Source organism: Plectropomus leopardus, chromosome 13, assembly GCF_026936395.1.
Source record: "Plectropomus leopardus strain MGB_pleo_1.0 chromosome 13, ASM2693639v1, whole genome shotgun sequence".
Classification (NCBI taxonomy): Eukaryota; Metazoa; Chordata; class Actinopteri; order Perciformes; family Serranidae; genus Plectropomus; species Plectropomus leopardus.
Window position 1 is genome coordinate 16,201,497 of NC_142188.1, and position 15,683 is coordinate 16,217,179.

A 15,683-nucleotide genomic window follows, 5' to 3' on the forward strand; every position below is an offset into this window, starting at 1 on the left:
ATTAGAGGCTGACCTCTGGTGGTGTGTGGTGTGCACTACAATACATCGCCTCAAGCCAGCATCTGCATATCAGTTCAACAGAAGGAGTATTTGTATTTTGCACTGTATTTTAAACTATGGGATTTCTAAATACCCTGGTATACTGTAATGCTTTGATACTACCCACTCCTATGATGATTTTTATGCACCAAACAATGACATAAAATATTTGGTGCTCTTGAACTTAAGCAACATCATGAGTGAATAATTCAAAGAATAGGATGTGGATGATCTACAAAAATTAGTATTTATTTACTACAAATTGTGCGTCAGCGGTCTCTCAAAGCACACAGTTAAAACTCTGAAAACTCTGTGACGAAACAGCTTCATATAGTAATTAAAGACACAATTGCTACTGACAATCAGTAACAACACATTGTCTCAACACTCGATTGTGGGACATCTACGCTAAAGGAAAACTAGATTATACCACCAATCAAAAACAATTGCTTATAGTTGCTTGACATGGATGCAGAACACAAATAAAAACAGTATATATTTGTGAATAATAAAAAACAACAGCTGCTTAACCCATTTATCCTAATATACAACTAATAAGAATCCAATCATAATCAAATTTCCACGACCAACAATCACAAGCGAAGCTTAAGTCACAACACAAATGAGATGAAAGGAGCCGTGATAGAGGACCACATCAGTAACATCATGTAAACTGACCCTGAAAGCACAGTATGGCCCTCTTCGCAATAAAACACACCACTTTGCAAATCTAAACATTTATATCAAAAATAAAGACAATGCTGATGGAATGAACTTGAATGAATCAAGTCCTCCCACAGCATATTTTGCTTAACGTTTAGGGGGCGACCTCAGTCCTCCACTTTATTATGCCAAAAGCTGTAGTGCTGTAGTAGTACGTGCAACCCTTGAGAACTGAATTTGTTGTGCTAGAAAATAATTACAAATCAATTCAGTGATTGTTTTACAATTTTTTCTACTGAAGTTAAGAAATAAATTTACATTTATGGTGCAACCCTTGCTTTATCACCTGTGTCACTGACAAATACTTGACATTTCCTCTTTGGTTGCTCAGGTCTGTCGTAGCAACAGGCTTTCAAATCTCACTATAGGATGCCAAAACTTTGCATATTATCACATACACTTCCTCTATTCACACCAAGAGCTGTGGTGATAGGAGATGATAAAAATCAGAACTGTGGCCTTCCTCTTGTGGACTTACTTGCAACATATTTTCTTGACCTCCATAAATTATCCAGAGTTATCTGAATTGACTTTGACTGATCTGATCACAGTGCATATTGGTGGCTGTTTACACTTCATACCAGAGACTTGATTTGCCACAGATAAGAGTTTCATTTGAAAACCATTTTGTAGCACAACAACCTGTCCAATGCACAAGGGTTTGCCAAACAGTTCCACAGTGTGGTATTCCTGCATGATGTAAAAATAGAACTTTAAATGAAATTGGCATCAATGTTTTGATATTTACATAAAAAAAGCAATTGTGACTTGTAATGTCCAAAAGAACTCCACAGCACCACGAACTTATTTACAGAAATGACAATAGATCCATCTCTACAACTTCATGTCATAATTATGGATCTACAATGTCTATTGTACGTTAAAAGAAAATACAGTTAAAAAATAAGAAAATTAAGAGGTAAAAAAGACAATAATGTCAGTGCAACATCAGACCTGCTGAAATGGCAAAAAGTAGATAGGTTAGGCTGTTACACAAACAAAGGTCACAACATCCTCACCAAAATATCACATAAAATTTAAAAAGCTCCTCAAACAACTAAAACACTGTAATTTAACCAAGGCATATAATGGTAACACAACATTTTTAAATAAGCCACTGACACACTCACAATTATGTTTCTTTACTCGGGGAAAAAAATCTAACATATTCAGGCCAAATGATCTTCTTTAAAAAAAAGTAAACAATATTGTCAGTAGCTGCTCTTACAGTATTGTGCTTGTCATCAATGGAATCGGTACTTTCGTGCAGGCTTGAGATTGACATATGTCTTCTTCATGTCCTCTGCCTCATCTTTCTTCACAAGCTGATATCGCTCTCCCTTTGTGGTAACCACCTGATTTCCGTGGTACCGAACTAGCTTCTTTGGAGCCTGTTAAAAAAAAAACCCACACCAGAGTGCAGAAGTTTTATTGCACAGAACAGTTCTGATAAAGTGTCATTGTTGATAAGCAGTAAAACCAAAGACTTACATCTTTGGGAGGGACAGGCCGGTGTGTTTTCTTATCATCCTCCCTGTCCACCAGCATGTACCTATGGAGATGAAACGCAGTCATGAAACCAGAAACAAAAAAGTGAAACTATTTCTGCTCTCTACATGACAATAGCAACATTACTCACTTCTCCAGAATGCTCTCTTTGAGTTTTTGGTCTGCCACTGAGGAAATACTCTTCCCATGGTTTACCTGAGGCAACAGGATAACATAAAATCAGACTGTGAGGTAGGCAATGGCTGACAAGAAACACAGTGTCAGTGTAGCAGAGACTCACATTAAGAGGAGTGGGGCTGAGTTGGACATCGCCCTCTATGATAAGGCGCACTGCTTCCTCCATGTCTCCTTTGGCAATAGACAAGGCGCTGCGAGCCTCAGAAAGGCTACACTTGGGAAACATCTCCAGCAGGTGCTGCTCCTGGGACTCCCATTCAGACACTGGTAGCTGGACATGCAAACATTTGTGTTAGCTTTAATTTTGATGGATGTTAACAATATTAACATCAGGAGTCGTATTAACAATACGTTTTATCACAGTTATCCAAGGTTTTGAGCAAAGTAAAATAATGTGCTGATGTGTGCTGAAATGATAACCTTGGCAGTGGCGCCCTCTGTCTGTGTTTTAAGGCACTGTGATTCTCCTCTGGATGCTGGTTCACTTGGCAGGGTGGTGAGTTTCAGTGATATCTCTCCTGTGCTTGCCTTAGGTTCAACATTTTCTTCAAAAGCTAAATAAGGGACAAATCAACATCAGAACACTAGTATAAATGTTGATGGCAACCTAAAAAGCATTGCACTGCCTGATAAAGTTTGTTTTGGTGACTCCTTTGGCAACACTATAAACACGAATAAACATTTTGGAAAGGGTAAGACTGCCAAAGTTCTGCATGTTTAAGAAATAATAATAAAAGCACTACCTGAGTTCCGAGCGGTGGCTAATTTTGAAGCCAGATTGAACATCATTTCACAGACTTTGACACTGCAAATGAAAAAAAAAAAGATGTTATAACAACTGTTTAAGAAGGGCGTTAGAGAACATTTTTTTTATGCATGTATTTGAAATGTCTTTTGCCCTGTCACTGACTTAACATAATACATTTCTGAAAGCAGGTGATGTTGACTGATGATGCATTTTTGATGGATGCAATGTTTTATTAATTAAGATATATGTTTTATTTGGAGTATGACCTTCACATTACTGATTTTCCTTGTGTATTTGATATATATATTTCATTGAAGTGTTGACTGTAAGTTGTTTAACCACCCTGAGTGGTTGAGCTGGTTAAAAACACCAGCCACCATAGAGCTTGTCAGCCTAATCGTGTGCATTTTGAATAAACACAGGAGTGGTGTTTGTTAATTTGACACATTTAACATTTGACCTGATGAAGATCCAAGTAGGATTGAAACGTTGTCTTCATTAAAGTTGTCTGGCACGCAGTAAGTGTGCAAGCGTTAGTTTTTTCCTCAAAATCCCAGATGTAGTACAGAGCAGAGACTAAAGTGCAACTATCTGTTTACCTGTCAATTTCGGCAAAGCCAGGAATGTAAGCTTCTAACATCTCTGCAAAGACCTCCACGTCAAAGTTCTCCTCAACACTTTGCTGGGAGCCGAGGTCCTCTAGGACTCCAGTGATGTAAGACAGAAGAACATCATCCAGTGTGCTGCATTCAATGTCAAAAACAATAAGTTAGTGTAACAGAAAAACTAGACTCTTTTTGTTAGTATACAAAAAACACTGTAAAGCTGTTTACCTGAGATCTGCATCGGGAATGTAAGCCTGAATGAATTCATGCAGCGCACTGTGGATGATTTTGTGGAGGTCCATTGCGTTCTCCTGCAGAAATACAGACAAAATGCGTTACGCCGCAGCTGGCGAGGGCAGCTTTAGTAACTGCAAACCTTAAATAACCAAGCAGTTGTCTTCATGTACCAAATATGGCCCACCAGCAGCAGCTCAGACCTACATGGAGATGTTACAAAAGCATATCTTATGAAAGCTGCCGCTGCAGGATCTCATGCCGTCGCGGCAGGGCGCTTGTGGGGGTCAGTTTTGACTTTTACGACCGACCTAAAGTTACATGAACTTCTCAGCAGACCTCACGATTCATTTGAACACAGGTGCACAGTCGAGTTAGCCCGGATGCGACCATAACTACCATAACACTCGTTAAGGACGCTACTTAACGTCTTCACTAAACAAAGTAAGTTAATTGCTGTCAAAGTATCCTTAAATACAAATTAACAAATGTCATGAAACAATGAGTTTGAGTCACATTCACATGATATTATGTAACAAGCCTGCTAGCGTGGTTTTGTTGCTTAGCGTTAGCATCGCAGCTACTCAGGCATTAGTTATCAGCTAACATAATGTTAATTATTAGCGCCATGGCTAAGCTATTGTTCGCTAAATCGTCGCACCTCATACTAACACATGTTCAGCGCTCTGTCATATTTCCTACACATGACTAGTGACTATTAACTAAAAACAATAAGCTTTATATTCATATTGTCTTTGAGAAAATAACGATGTGTTGTTAGCGAACTAGCGTTAGCTATTGCTTAGCTAACAGTAACGGCTAGCTAACGGCAAACGATTCATGCAAAACTCTCCTTGGTTATTTACGTCGGGGCGACTTTTAGTGGAGTAAAACTTACTGTTTCAGAAATTATGGGGACATGAAGCTTTAAGTTTTCCCCAGATATGTTAGGGGGGGATGCTGGTCAGTGCAGTGGTTACAGGCTTTCTCTCCGTGATGTTAGCCCGCACGATTCAAAACATTGGCACGTCATTTCCTTTGATTGTAAACAGTGTGGTTAAGTCAGGTTAAACGCATCTTTTGGGCTATTTTATGGATGTCTGTATGTGTGAAACTTATTTGGAGTGATTGTTTGAAATGGAGTTGAAATGCCACGTGGAACCAAGAAAATAGATGTATTTAAGGACTGTACTTAATGTATCTGAGGAGGGGGTGGGTGTCCCTCCCTCCCTGAAGCTACAAATATTTTTCCTTGAGCCTCCCTGAGTTGTCTGGGGGAAATGCATCCTCTCTCCTACCACCATAAACAACTATCTTTTTGTGTGTGTGTGTGAAATATTCACATCAAATGTTGGTAGTATTGGAACCAATGCAACAAGCAAACAAAATGAGAGTTATCATCAAAACAAACAGCTAATTTCTTCAGCAAAATGTCCTCATACATAAATAAAGAAAAACAAATAATAAAAAAAACAATATCCATATAGCACCTTTAAAAACATTTACAGGAATAATAAACCACACATTAACAAACATGCCAAACAGAGAAAGGTCTATAAAAGTCAAACCAAAAGTCAAGAACAAAATGTGTATAAAATGGTCAACAAAAATAAAGCAAATAAAATGAATTAAATTGATAAAACAGACAACTCTTGAAAGGCAGTTAAGGTACTGAATAAAATTTTAGAAAGTATAAGTATAAATGCAATAAAAGATCATAAAAATGATATAGGTAAGATGTATGTTGGTAGTATTGGAGCTGATGCAATGAGCAAACAGCATGGGAGTTATCACCATCACCTGTGATATGCAATGATGCACCGCCACTAATTACTACCGGTCCCCATCTAAGCAGCTCTTAAACATCAATCAAAATTAGTCTGCACCGAACGACCGAATAAGAAATAGAAATATAAGGAGAAGTAACCACTGTTTTCACAGACCTCTGTCCATGCTGCTGTCTACCTGTTCTGTCTGTAACTACGTATGGACACACCAAAACAAATCACACACACAAAAGGCTTACTTGTCTGCTGCAGCACTGTGTACAGAGCTTTGCTCTTCTGGTAATGGAAAAGCAGTCTCTAGCCTATTTATAGCAGGTTAACCCGTGTTTGACAAACCCATGTGCATGTGCTAATTTTATTGGGAAAGGGTTATATGATAGATGTATTCACTATCGTAGGATATTGAAATTATATGCAAAATACAACCATTTAAAGTTGTAAGTCCCTCCCCTAAGCCAAAACAAAAAACACAAGTCCATCCCCAGTTCTTAAAAATATAAAAAATACTCCCCGTTTGTCACCACTCTCTCCCCCCTCATTAATAAAAAACAGTCCCTCCATGAAAAAAAGACAAGACGCCACTTTTTCTAATAAATGAAATCTTTTTAAACTGACTTCTTAAATGGTCACAACAACCTGAATATTACCCATTCAATACTAAGATCAGACACTTAAAAATTACATTAGAGCTGATACAATTTGTTGAGTAATTAATTAATCAGGTAATCTATCCACAGAATGCATGTTATTTGTTGATCAATTAGTCGATCAACAGAAAGAGGCCTGCAGGACAATCATTTGACAATTCATTGTCCTGCACAATACCTGCATAATTGGTGCAGGACTCTTTCACAATTGCAACATTCTCCTGAGGGACCTTTTGAAGGTAATCAGCAGCTATTTGATAACTGATTATTTGTTATTTTCAAGCAAAAATGCCTTAAAATTTCCAACTCCTCCAAAATGGGAATTTTTTATGTTTCCTCATTTTTATAACTGGATATCTTTGGGTTTTGGACAAATCAAGACATTTAAAGAAAACATCTTGGACTTTGGAAAGCTGTGACAGACGTTTACCCATCATTGTCTAACATTTTATCAACAAACAACAATTTGATATATCAGGAAAATAATTGGTATATTAATTGACTGAAAATAGATGTGATTTGCTGCCCTACATTACATAGAAAAAACTATTAAAGAAGTATCAAGATTATATCTATATATCTATATATAATAGTCCATAAATCCAAAGTTATTTACTTTACAGTCATGCGTGATAAAGAAAAACATGATGAAATGATCATACTTAAGAAGCATTAAACCTGCAAATGTTTGGTGTTTTTGCCTTAGAAAATGACCAAAACAATTATTCTACTGCCAAAGTAGTTGTCAATTAATATTAGTTCAATCAACTAATATATAAATAAATAAATTGATGCAGAACAAGCTAAATATCAAATATTTCATATGTCAATACATTGTGTACAACATTAAGCTACTTCACTGTACTTGCGAGGCATACATTAAGCAGAACATACACTAACGTGTATTATTTTAGTGAGTCTACAACAAATGTTTTAAGGTAACTAAAAATGTCAGGTGATGTCAATAAACTTTAAACCTATTCATTATGTTTTGGTAAATTAAAAACATGAAAAAGCCTTAAAAACAAGCAAATTAAAATAAAACAGACTACAACAAACAAGAAGGGACTTCTACATTAATATGCAACTCCATAATAAATCCTACTGTTGCTTAATGAAAGCTGCATCAAAAACACACACACTAATAGCTCTAATATGCAGTGTCCAACATCTGTTTAATGTTAAAACCTGTTTGTAGAACGTTAAAATCTTTTTCATGTATTCCGCGTGTAATCAAATATTAAACATAAGCTTTTAAAATGAATTATACAGCTAACAGCTTAGTTCAGACTTTCAGTGACCCACCGTTCCTGACTCAGTCTGAATGTCACGCCGGTCTAGCCTACATTAGTCCAGTAAATAGTCTACTCTCACTTGGACATTATCTTATATCTTTTGCCAGATCCATACATAGTTGATGATCAAGGTGTTATCTGAGGCAACATCAATGATGTCATCAGATCCTGCTCTCAGTTACCTCCGCCTGTGTTGGTATTATAGCAGATATGTACCTGTAAATCATTAATGCCCATTCAATTGTTTCCCTGCTCCCTTGGCAGTATCTCTTGTCGGCTGTAGTATTTCATGGGGGAAATATGGTACACGCCGCTGATAAAACAAGCAAGAACAATTCTCAAGTTGGCTGAACTCTGTTTCAACTCTGAGCTCATGGCTAGACAGGTGGGGCTGAGGTATCGGAGGAGAGCGTGTAAAATCTACAGCAAAGGAGAGCATCTCGGTTTTCTCCATGTGTGTTAACACTGAGAACACACCGCAAGCCGTAACACACTAACACTCACGCACATACTCAGCAGCATCGATATTCTCTAATGTTTCGTTTACACTTTTAATGTGCAGCTCACGCAAACATTTATTTACACATATATCGACAAAGCAGTGCAAACTGCAGTGTCACATTTAGCCCCAAAACAATAATGGATGATCTAAAAGCCACCCTGCATATAATCATGTTTTTCATCTTCTCCATGCAGAATTCAGTGGTAAATATTAACTCATGCTGACAGACCTACTAAAGCGTAAACTAGGGTTTCTTTTTTTGTTTGTGGGTAGAGGTGTCCTGACACAAGGTGGCAGCATTGAGTTATTAGTGACAGCAGGAACTCATCCACGTCTCTGAGCAATGGTTCGCTCAACACCTTCCTGTAGAACAAAACAACAAAAAAAAGCTAATATAACACCTATGATAGTTTATAACATCTTGGGAGAGCATACATAGTGTCATATATATAGGCCAGCTCTATTCATTCTGTGTCAAACAGACCCTAAAACACAGAGTTTGTGAGCAGAGTTCACAGTTCTTGTGCTGAAATTTGTCCTGCTGCCATTTATAGAAGATTACTGATGTAGTTGTGGAAGAAAAAGAAGTTATGTTTGATTCAGTCCTATCAGAGCACAACAAATCAGACTGCTACAGTCGTTAATGTTTGGTTAGCTTTTCTGATTTGCCTTTATGAGACAGGACTTTACATCTTTGTGCATGCAGCGGCAGAGCAGTCCATGCTTTTGGGTGACTGAGTGAGAGAGGGACACTGAGGTTGCAACAACATGAGATTTTCATGGTACAGTCACTGTCTCAGAAAATATTGTGGTTTCACTGTATAGCAGAATTACCGTTATCAGTTACAAAGATGACCCTTAAATGACTGTGAACAGAAGTTGTTGTTTTTAACAAAAAAAATACTATAATTAAAACTTGAAGCCATTTTTTAAAATATAGAAGTAATTGTGAAATGTCTGCCTTTTGAAACTAACTAAAATAACAGAGAGAGAGAGATTTATTTGTTTTTATGCTGCTACATGGCCTTGTCTCAGCTAGGTCTCACTTGCAAAATACAAATTTCAATGTAACATCTTAGCTTAATAAAGGTTTTATAAAGATTTTATAAATAGTTTTTTTCAATAGATAAGTAAATATACATGGTAAGGTAACTGTTAGGGTTGCAATGGTATGAGATTTTCATGGTACGATAATTGTCTCAGAAAATGTTGCTGTGTCACTGTATCACAGTATTACATTAGTTACAATGGCCCTTAAAGGAATTTTAAAAAGAAGTATATTTTTATTCTGTAGTTAAAACTTAAAACTTTTTTTGACTGAATACTTTTTTGAAAGTATATGTAAACAGTCTCCCTTTTGAAAATAACTAAAATAAAGGTAAAATTCTCCATCTAGTTGTATTTTTAAAATACCATAGACAAGCAAATGTACACAGTATGATAACTCTCAATTTCCATACAGCAGTATATGTTGAAACAGGTATATCATTGCAACCCTATGGGAAACATACTGTACTGCATCCTCAGCCAGTGATGCACACGTCCAATCAGTTTCTAAATAAGTGCATAATACGTTGCAAAAGAGGAACTTTCATATTCACTAAGATGAATATAGAACAAATATGTCTTATTATGTAAAATTAGCCTTACTGAGAAGATAGCACTACTTAGTTACAAAGGTTAAAGTATTCTTTTTGTGTGTTTGTCTCAGTCTCAGCTCCTCTAACAGTATCACAAGAAACAAACATCCAGAGAAACATTCAGACCATTAGTGGTCTAATCATTGTATAACATATAAACACACTAAGTCAAATCAATGTATACAAATGTCATCTACCTTTAATAGGAACAAGGAACATATTGCACCTTTAGCCTCAAGCAACGTTATTAATAAGAGTTGCCACTGAGGGCGGCACAAACAAGTAGAATGGTTGAGTTAAAACGGTGTGACAAAGCCAAATCCCTGTGATTGTTTTGTGCATGTGTGTGACAGTAAAATAGATAATTAAAAATATGTGTATTTCTATAAAATGTATTTAATGTAACTTTGAAAAAGACAACATTTGTCCAAATCACATATACGGAAGGAAGCTAATTTGGATTTTTTTTTCTGCCTTTGACATAAAAAAGACTGTTCTGCAAATATCTAATAGGTGTTTTATTCAAACATGGAAGAAATTGTTGAAAAACTTATAAACTCATTGCACATTAAAGTAAGTGGAAGCCAAACCTTAATATGTGCTAATGGTATGTTTACACATTTCCGTTCCTATATGCCAGGGTACAATCAAGCATGTCATGCAACAATGTCGAGGCAGGGCACATAATGTGGATATTGTACTGGTGGCACAGATTTCCATTTTCACACAGACAATGGGGACTGGGGGTTGGCTGGGGGGGGTGTCTGAGTAAAAAAAATTACAATTCTCATCAGAGTCACCAAAACACTGAATGATTTACTGCCAAATTAATTACCCTTTACCCAACTTTAGACAATAATGCTCGGAGCTGTCTGTCGGAACAGTATTATTCTATTAACGTTCGATTTGCGGTTCAGCCAGAGTGACTTCATATTTAGATTTTATTGTATTTTCTTAGTGAATGTGTAGCATTGCATCCACAATAGAAAGGCTCAGAATTATCTGATATTTTCAGTTGAATCACCTGTGCGGCAGAGATGGGATCAGCACATTATTTGGAGGGAGAATTTGTTAAAAATGTTTTAAACACTCAACATATCTGTTCCACGGCATTACAAAAGGTGCATTTACAGAGTGAATTCAAGCACAGTACAGTTTAATTAATTGAAACTTTTACAATATAAGGCCTCCTTTACAATCATAACCCATCTTTAATCAAATTTTACTAATCATTTCACCTCTCTCTGCTTGGTTTTGAAGGTCGTGTGATTCAAAGGGTTATTGTGTAGATTTTTACACAAGTATTAACAACACTTGTGAACTCAAAGTTTGCATATGTTTTTAATTAAATGTTACACTTTTTTTATTTATTTATAAAGAACTGCAGATTAGTGATTGAGGGGACTTGGAGCATGGGCATGAGATTAGCTGGCTGGTTGTCCGAGGGCGCGGCTGACCTGGTCCAGATCCGGGCCACCTATGTGGGCGAGCCTGCCCTCCCGTCTGCCTCCTGTACTGTCTCCAGGAAGTGGTCACCAGGCAGCCTATTGCCTCTTTTCCCTGCACCCTAACTTCCAAGAGTGAAGGTGTTAGACATGACTTGTAGACAATAAAGCATGCAAAAAATTATCTCAAATCAATTGAACAATAAATATATATAATGGAGAAAAATAGATTCTTCTAAATATACAGTAGATACAACTATGCAAGACGTCAGATTTTTTATTGCAGTTTTTCGGTGAATGAAAAAAATGTCATTAGAATTCATTAGGCAACATGAATGGGCGTAATAAGTAGTGCGATTCAAAACACAACTAGCTTAGGTGCATCTCAGTAAATAGGTTGGTCTCCCTTGTCTTGGTCTGTGTGTCTCTGTTCAGCAGTCGATAGGTTAACCTGCCTGTGGCATCCATCTTGTGTGGCCCCCCTCGCATTACCATTGATCTGAAGGAAATAAAGAGCACACGTGTTATTATATACAGCCCAGAAAAACACCCTCTCACAGTGATGGAGTGAACAGGCCAAATGTATGAAATATTGCCCCTCCGACATATTCTGTCTTCCTGTCAATAGCGCAGCCTTTGCCCACAACCTGGATCAATAGGGACTTATCTTTTCACGATAACACATAATGACGTTGTCTGTTGTCTTTTTCTGATATTGAAGTTCTAATTCTATTCCTCCGCCTTTTTAAATCATCCACACTGATATGTATATAAAGTCGGCGTGGGCCAGCTAGTCTGAGACATGGCAGTTACAAATTTACATGTTGGTTTTCTGGACGTTTCTCTGAAGCTTTTGGGGGTCTCTCATGTGTGAGACTGCTCAGCGGAGAGAAGACACCCCTCTGTAAAAACATCTGTTGTGGAAATGGCTGTCAGACTCCCTTTTGTGGGCTCCGTCTCGTCTTTGCACAGAGATTGTCATTTGTTTTGATCATTTATGTGGGTGAATGCATAATGATAAAAAATCTGGAGAATGTACCCATGCAGTTGAGCAGTCTACAGTTGGGCTGCGGTTTTTTTTTTCATGTAAAAGGAACATTTCTCTCTGATTTAGTGGCTTCGCGGTCTGCACATTGAGGCATGTCATGTCACGATGTTCTTTAATGTAAAAGTAAACCATAACACGGCGTGAGTGATATGACAAAGTTTTTAGAAATATTTTGCAATTAAACATTTCAGTAAGCATACATTCCCTGTACATTAGTGTACAGCGACAAGCTGCTCCAAGATGATAACAAAAACTACTCTTTAATTATTCATGATGTGGTGATCGTTATCACGTGTGGATGAAGTCAGTGGAAAATAGAAATTGGCATTGTTTCTTATTGTTTAGTGATTTCATTGTGGAAAATGCAATTTCTTCTTGCACAAAAAAACAAAACTTTTATTCTGCCAGCTTTATACAAGTGAACAAAGCACTCAGTGTAATTTGATACAAAGAAACTTCAACTAAATGCTCTTAACAATTGCAATACCTTTCATAGAAAGTGATTAGTATGAAAGATTTTTGCTTTGGCCCCTGAAATGTACCACGAACAAAAGCTTTGCATTACAACTTCTTTCAGAATAGCCCAGGGTGCAGTGACGCCACTGTTCTCCACCTACACAGGAAGTGTTTTTAGAGTACCTGTCCAGTAGCGCCACAAGGCACATCACCTCTCAGCTCAGCTGCCGTTTACCTCAGTCAAGCTGCTCCATCAGCTAATTCCTTCTCACTGCTCAACAGTGTTGTCCACTTCAAACATAAAATAAATTTGTCCTAAAATTATAAACAATTGCATCCAGACAAGTCAGGGGTCGGCAACCTTTACTGTCAAAAGAGCCATTTTTGGCCAAAAAGAAAAAAAAAACTGTTTGGAGCTGGAAAACAGATTTGAGCCCTTTAATGAACGTAACACAGCCTATTAAGTCTAAATAACCCTATCAGCAATAATGAGTGTTAATATTTGTAACCACAAGGTGGCGTCTCTGCAGTGAACTATTCATGATTATTTTGTACTTTAACTTTGCAACATTGGAAATGAAAGCAAACAAATCTGTTCACGTTTTTTTGTGGGGGGGGCGGTATATTTGGAAACCACAGCTAGCCTGTCAGGAAAGACTCAAAACAAGCCACCGCTCCTGACGTTTGACAAAACGTAGAGGAAAAGGTGCCAGGCTTTATGACACACACTTTATATGACAAATCATTAAATCATTTTTTAATCGCTGTAAAGGCTAGACATTTTTACAGCTGGGAAATGTTAGAATCACTATTGGCCAACAACAATAATAAATGAAAATGTTAAAAAAAAATGATGGTTATTCACCATCATTCATCATCATTTTTTGTTAAAACCATAGGGAGAAGATACAAAGAGATGCATGTGGCTCGAGAGCTGCAGGTTGCCTACCCATGAGACAAGTAAAGTTTTAAACAGATGATTTTTCCATGCTTGTATGTTTTTCCATGTTTTAGGGACCGTACAAAATAGGAAAATCACTGTGTTGTTGAATGATTGGCGCCAATTAAGGAATTTGTGTAAGTGTGCTGTGACAGCTGACTAATCCAGCCAGAATTGGACCACATATCTACATAAGTGACAAGTATTTCGACAGTGTCTTCTAATAACATTGTTAGACAATTTAAAAAAAACAAAACAGTTCTGGGTGGACATATTGTACTTTCTATGAGTCCCAAGAGCCTGTTCTGAGTTGTGTTCACTGGTTTTGAAGCACAACATAAATTTTTGACCATGTTTTGAGTTTTAGTTGACACACTGTCACATGGGTAGAAATCCTGATTTATGTTAATATTATATCTTAGGAGGTATTTTCGGCGTTTGTTCATAAATACATGAAAAAAGCAAAATATGCTTTTATGTCCTATTTTTCATTTCTTGTAACAAAATAGAACTAAATCTGTATATTATTAATGCAAACATGGTGAATTGGACATGGTTTCAAAGGTGTAAATATATCTGCATTTATATGATCCACAACAGCAAGATCCCTGCATGAATTAACGGGACGCCTGCTTTGTGATTCTATGATTTTCCTGCGGAACAGGTGAGTGTTTGAGGAGAGTGACACCCCATAAAGTAGCTGATAACCTGTTCCTGTGTCTTCTTATCTGTCTTCCAGACAATCCATGGTCCCTGAGCATGCCGTCGTTTCCCCTCAGGCCCATTATCAGATCCCCTCCGTAGGCTCCCGGCAGCTGCAGTTATTGTGGAAGACTCGACTTTTACAGCCTCATGATGTCTGTGACAACACCAGCTTTTATGAGTGAGTACATGTTTGCTAGTGGTCGTTGGGATGCTAGTTTTCTTCTTTTTTGTTGTTTTTGACAGAGAGGCAATTTGTTTCCTTTTGTCCTCATCAGATAAAAAAAAAAAATCCTTATTAATTTCTTTTAAAACTTACAACACACCTCACACATTAGTTTTTGTCAGACAACTTTAAAAAATGAAGCATTTTTAGGGGTTAATATTCTAAAAAGATTGAATAAATTCATAAACATGACGTAAACAGGAAAAGCCTTTTGAAAAATTGAATGCTGAATTGAATGTTGAGGTTATTGTCAAATATTACATCATTAATCATCTTTTTCCAATCGTGTTTGAGCACTGATCGTCCCCTTTGCGCTATCTGTGGGAAACGTGTTATCTCCCTCTGCCATTCATGTACACATTTATTGGATTCCAAGTCTCTGGGATCAATCTTTTGGCCACCAGAGGAGCATAACTAATGGCAACATTAGAATGGCTTTGTGAGAGGGACTGGCCGGATGCGGGTTAACCAAGCAGGAAATAATCTAGGATTTTATATCCTGCATGAATGGCCATAGGATATGCTGAGAATAAATTAATCCCCCCAAAATTTTAGCAGTGAGGTTATCTTTTAACAGTTTAAGAGGGGCGGGTGGTTTGTTTGGCTGATTTTTTTTTTTTTTTCGTGAGAGGGGGTGTTTGCTCCCTGCGTGCACACATGTGGAATTTCTTGGCAAATAATGACCGTCATCTTAATGCCCAGCCAGGGTCAGACGATCTGCTCTGTCCCTGACCGCAGGTCTAGACGGCCTTCCTCTGGAAAGCCCTTTTTTCCTTCTTCCTTTTAAAGACTCACTTCTATTTTCCTGTTGTGCCCAAACAAGGATTTTATAAAATGGGTGACATCGCCACACAAGCTGTCTGCAGAATCCCCCTTAATTAAAGTGACGTTTAAAGCCTTCCTCAGACACTAATAAACCCCCTCTCCATTAAGATCCTCCTAATTACTGTGTGCAAAGGA

At 37.4% G+C, this 15,683-nt stretch overlaps 1 protein-coding gene and 1 long non-coding RNA gene across 4 annotated transcripts in view; one reads left to right on the plus strand and one right to left on the minus strand.

Annotated features, from left to right (window-relative positions):
- Positions 1-267: 267 nt before the first annotated feature.
- cuedc2 (CUE domain containing 2) lies at positions 268-5,089 on the minus strand. Of its 2 annotated transcripts, none has more exons than XM_042501792.2 (9): positions 4,934-5,089; positions 4,030-4,112; positions 3,796-3,939; positions 3,192-3,253; positions 2,869-3,002; positions 2,552-2,719; positions 2,402-2,466; positions 2,254-2,314; positions 268-2,153 (listed from the first exon to the last, which is right to left on the minus strand). In XM_042501792.2, the coding sequence occupies exons 2-9, from the start codon at positions 4,101-4,103 to the stop codon at positions 2,007-2,009; spliced, it is 855 nt and encodes a 284-aa protein (XP_042357726.2). In that variant the 5' UTR covers positions 4,104-4,112; positions 4,934-5,089; the 3' UTR covers positions 268-2,006. The 2 variants fall into 2 exon arrangements, with proteins under 2 accessions (XP_042357726.2, XP_087943162.1); XM_088087036.1 differs by lacking the exon at positions 4,934-5,089 and adding an exon at positions 4,209-4,339.
- Positions 4,297-15,683, plus strand: part of LOC121954345 (uncharacterized) — a 53,291-nt gene continuing 41,904 nt past the window's right edge. Inside the window, exons 1-2 of one of the 2 annotated variants that reach the window (XR_006106568.2) lie at positions 4,297-4,479; positions 14,535-14,678. This is a non-coding gene — a long non-coding RNA (uncharacterized LOC121954345). The remainder of the gene's footprint in view (positions 4,480-14,534; positions 14,679-15,683) is intronic. The other variant, XR_006106567.2, reaches the window with a different exon arrangement.